General features: G+C 40.3%; 1 protein-coding gene across 1 annotated transcript in view; it reads left to right on the forward strand.

Annotated features, from left to right (window-relative positions):
• The window catches only part of LOC125486524 (scaffold attachment factor B1-like), a 49,667-nt gene extending 47,773 nt beyond the window's left edge, over positions 1 to 1,894 (forward strand). The window contains exon 3 of the mRNA XM_048614345.1: positions 1,581 to 1,894. Coding sequence (XP_048470302.1) covers positions 1,581 to 1,710 — 130 coding nt within the window. The 3' untranslated portion in view covers positions 1,711 to 1,894. The remainder of the gene's footprint in view (positions 1 to 1,580) is intronic.
• The last annotated feature ends 1,175 nt before the right edge of the window (positions 1,895 to 3,069 follow it).

The raw sequence follows: 3,069 nt of genomic DNA on the forward strand, positions 1-3,069 counted from the left end.
GGGGCTAGGGAAAGGCAGGTGGGGTGGTGATCTCACCCCCGTCTCCTTGACCCGACACAACCTGTCCATCTTCTTCCTCGCTTATCAGCCCTACCCTTCCTACTGACCAATCACCATTGCCCCTACCTGCATCCAACCTATCACCATCCCACTTACCTTTCCCCAGCCCCACTCATCCTCCTTCCCACCTCCTTGACCCGACACAAGCTGCCCATCATCTCTCCCATCTATCTGCCCCACCTATCCAACTGACCAATCCCCACCACTCCCTACCTGCATCCACCTATCACCATCCCACCTACCTTCCCCAGCCCACCCCTCCTCTTCATAAAGGAATAGATAAATAAATCATCCCATTATACTTGCTGTAAAAACTATAGGTCTCAAAGTTGCATTTCAAAAAGCTTTCAGAAGACCTCAGTCTCAAAACCATCAACAGTTATGTCCAGTACCAATTACGCTTGTAACTGGTGCTGTTACTGATACTCACATGGTGAGATACTATTTGGTATCTTTTCTCCCCTCTGTATCTGTAAGTATACAATACCACAACAAGCCACTGGATGGCAGTACATGACAAATCTATTAAAGGTTGCTGTTAGCAGCAACACTAATCTTTACAGCCATCTCCTGTTAATTCCCGTTCCATCCCTTTCTTCCAAGAGCTTGGAGTTGGTATTAGTACCATGTTTAGCTCTCGCTGTCTAGTTCAGTGGAACCTCCATCCTTTCCCATGCAAAGGTTGCATTGCAGCATTTTCTTATCACGAGGAGAATCAAACGCGATGGCCATATGGAACCTTCCTGGTTGAAGGGTTCTTCTATCCTATCCAGTTACATCATCGTCCCAATGCTGCACTCTCTGAACCTCTTTATGGAGTTAGTCAGAAGCACTCCCACCCCACACAAGGACTGTGGGTCATGGTGATCTGCTTGGAGGTAGCTTTATCTGTTACAGCTCTATATATCCCAGAGTGAAGGAAATTTTGGATTCCTAGAAGTGTGGCATGGGGTTAAGTGTTATAATAAGGAACTGGGGTAAAACTAGGGATGTGTTGCCAGGAAAGTTGAGGGAAACTAATAACTGTTCAGTGTTTGAGTTTGGGAAAGGAAATAGAAAAAGATGAATTCCCTTGCTTTCAAACTATAGCAAGAAGGTGTAAGACTCGGACTCAAACTAAAAGATTGAGTGCAGCACGGAATTTACAAAAGATTATTAGACTAGGCATGCATAACCATGTCTTATTTGAAGCTGAATTACCACAAAATTTAACAGGAAGTTAAACCTGCACATGAATTATTCCACACAATGCAGAGAATCGATTTGATAGTAGATGGATCCATTGTGGCGTTCACATTAGTACGGAAATGGGAATGAGTGATTTGTACTGAATTCATATAGCTCTACGTTCAGTAAAGTTTTTTTCTGTCTCCTTAGTTCTTGGAAGGCATGACCTTGGTCTCTGGGCATGTTAAATCTCCACTCTTGCTACTTAATTATAAACATCCTTACATTACAGTAGAAATTGTTTTGTCTTTTAGGTTTTATAAATAACCTGTTGTAATCCTTGGTTTTCGCAGTCAAGGAAGCTACATGCAAGGGGGTTACCAGCAAGGCTCCATGGCATTTGATAACCGCTCAAGCCAGATGATGTCAGGACTAAACATGTCAGGAGGAAACGCTTCTGGAGGTTACCAGCGTCCCTACTAAAATGTTTCAATATCTTCATATGAAGGAAATTTTTTTTTCCAGATTCTGTAGTCACCTTTTTGTTTGCTTTGAAGTATTTAAACTGAATGTTTCAATGTGCCTAGTTCTCATTTTGTAATTAATTTTCTTAAATGTGCTTGTTCTAACAAAGAATCAATAAATCTTGTCTTTTTGTCTTTTTCTACGATGCTTGTTTGAAGTCATCTAACCTACTTGTTACTGATATTCCAGTCGGTTTTGATATAACACAATAGTTCTGTTCTCGTGAGATAACAAGGTGTAGAGTTGGATGAACACAGCAGGCCAAGCAGCATCAGAGGAGCAGGAAGGCTGATGTTTCGGGCCTAGACCCTTCTTCAGAAAATGGTTCTGTTCTCGGTACATCTCTTGTTATGAGAAAATCTCGCAATAGCTGTGCCGTTTAAACTAATGGGGCCGGAATCGCGTTCTAGCCAATACAGGTAAGGAAAGTTTGTGTTCTACAAATAGCAGACTGAATTCTTCAATTGCGTAAAACCGAATTGGTGTTGATGAAAAATGCGTTATAGCAGAACCAACTGTACTTGAATTCTCCTATGGCTTTCTCATATACCAGACAAGATCATAAACCTTTCAAAATCTATTAGCTGGGAATCTCTGTGTAGTCTTTAATTTTCCATTAGCAATGTACCAGCACACAATGTGGAATCACATGAACATATTGATTGGAGAGAATAAACACGTCCTAAATAAACATGTAGGTAAGTAAGGAATGGGTTGTGGCAGTTTCTTGTTTTTATATACATTCTGGATTTTGGAATTAACATTGAGTAGTCTGATTGCATGTGCTGTGGTTGAAAATCCACACCTTTTCCATAGGGTCCTTTTTTTTTCATTCTATCTGACTTCAGGTGAAGGACGATGTTAACCCAATTCCACTTTCTTTTCCCAACTGGAAGCGTGGAGAAGTATTCCATATTGTTTTTTAACATCACAATTCATCTGTGTTCTAAAAACTATCTCTAAACTAAATTTCAAAAGTTCAAGTTATATTTCCCAGAAGCAAGAAGCATAAAGTTTCCAAACTTACTTGGATTGAATGTGCAGAGAGTACATTTAATCACAAGATTGTGAAGAAGTTGATGTACGTGCATGTGCTCACCCAGTGACTTCTTACTTTACTCAGTAATTGCAGAGACCAGCTACTTCCCTGCCACTTTTGAATGTACATGCATGCTTTATCATGCTGCTTTCTCCTATAACCCTTCTGTTTTAAATCCTGAAATTATATATCAATATAGTGAGAAAAATTACAAACTGAAAGAAAGCTGGACACCATGTAAATTTTTTCCTAGTGTAAGTTTCCATTTCCCCCTGTTA

This window comes from Rhincodon typus, chromosome 29, assembly GCF_021869965.1.
Source record: "Rhincodon typus isolate 14 chromosome 29, sRhiTyp1.1, whole genome shotgun sequence".
In the NCBI taxonomy this organism is placed as follows: Eukaryota; Metazoa; Chordata; class Chondrichthyes; order Orectolobiformes; family Rhincodontidae; genus Rhincodon; species Rhincodon typus.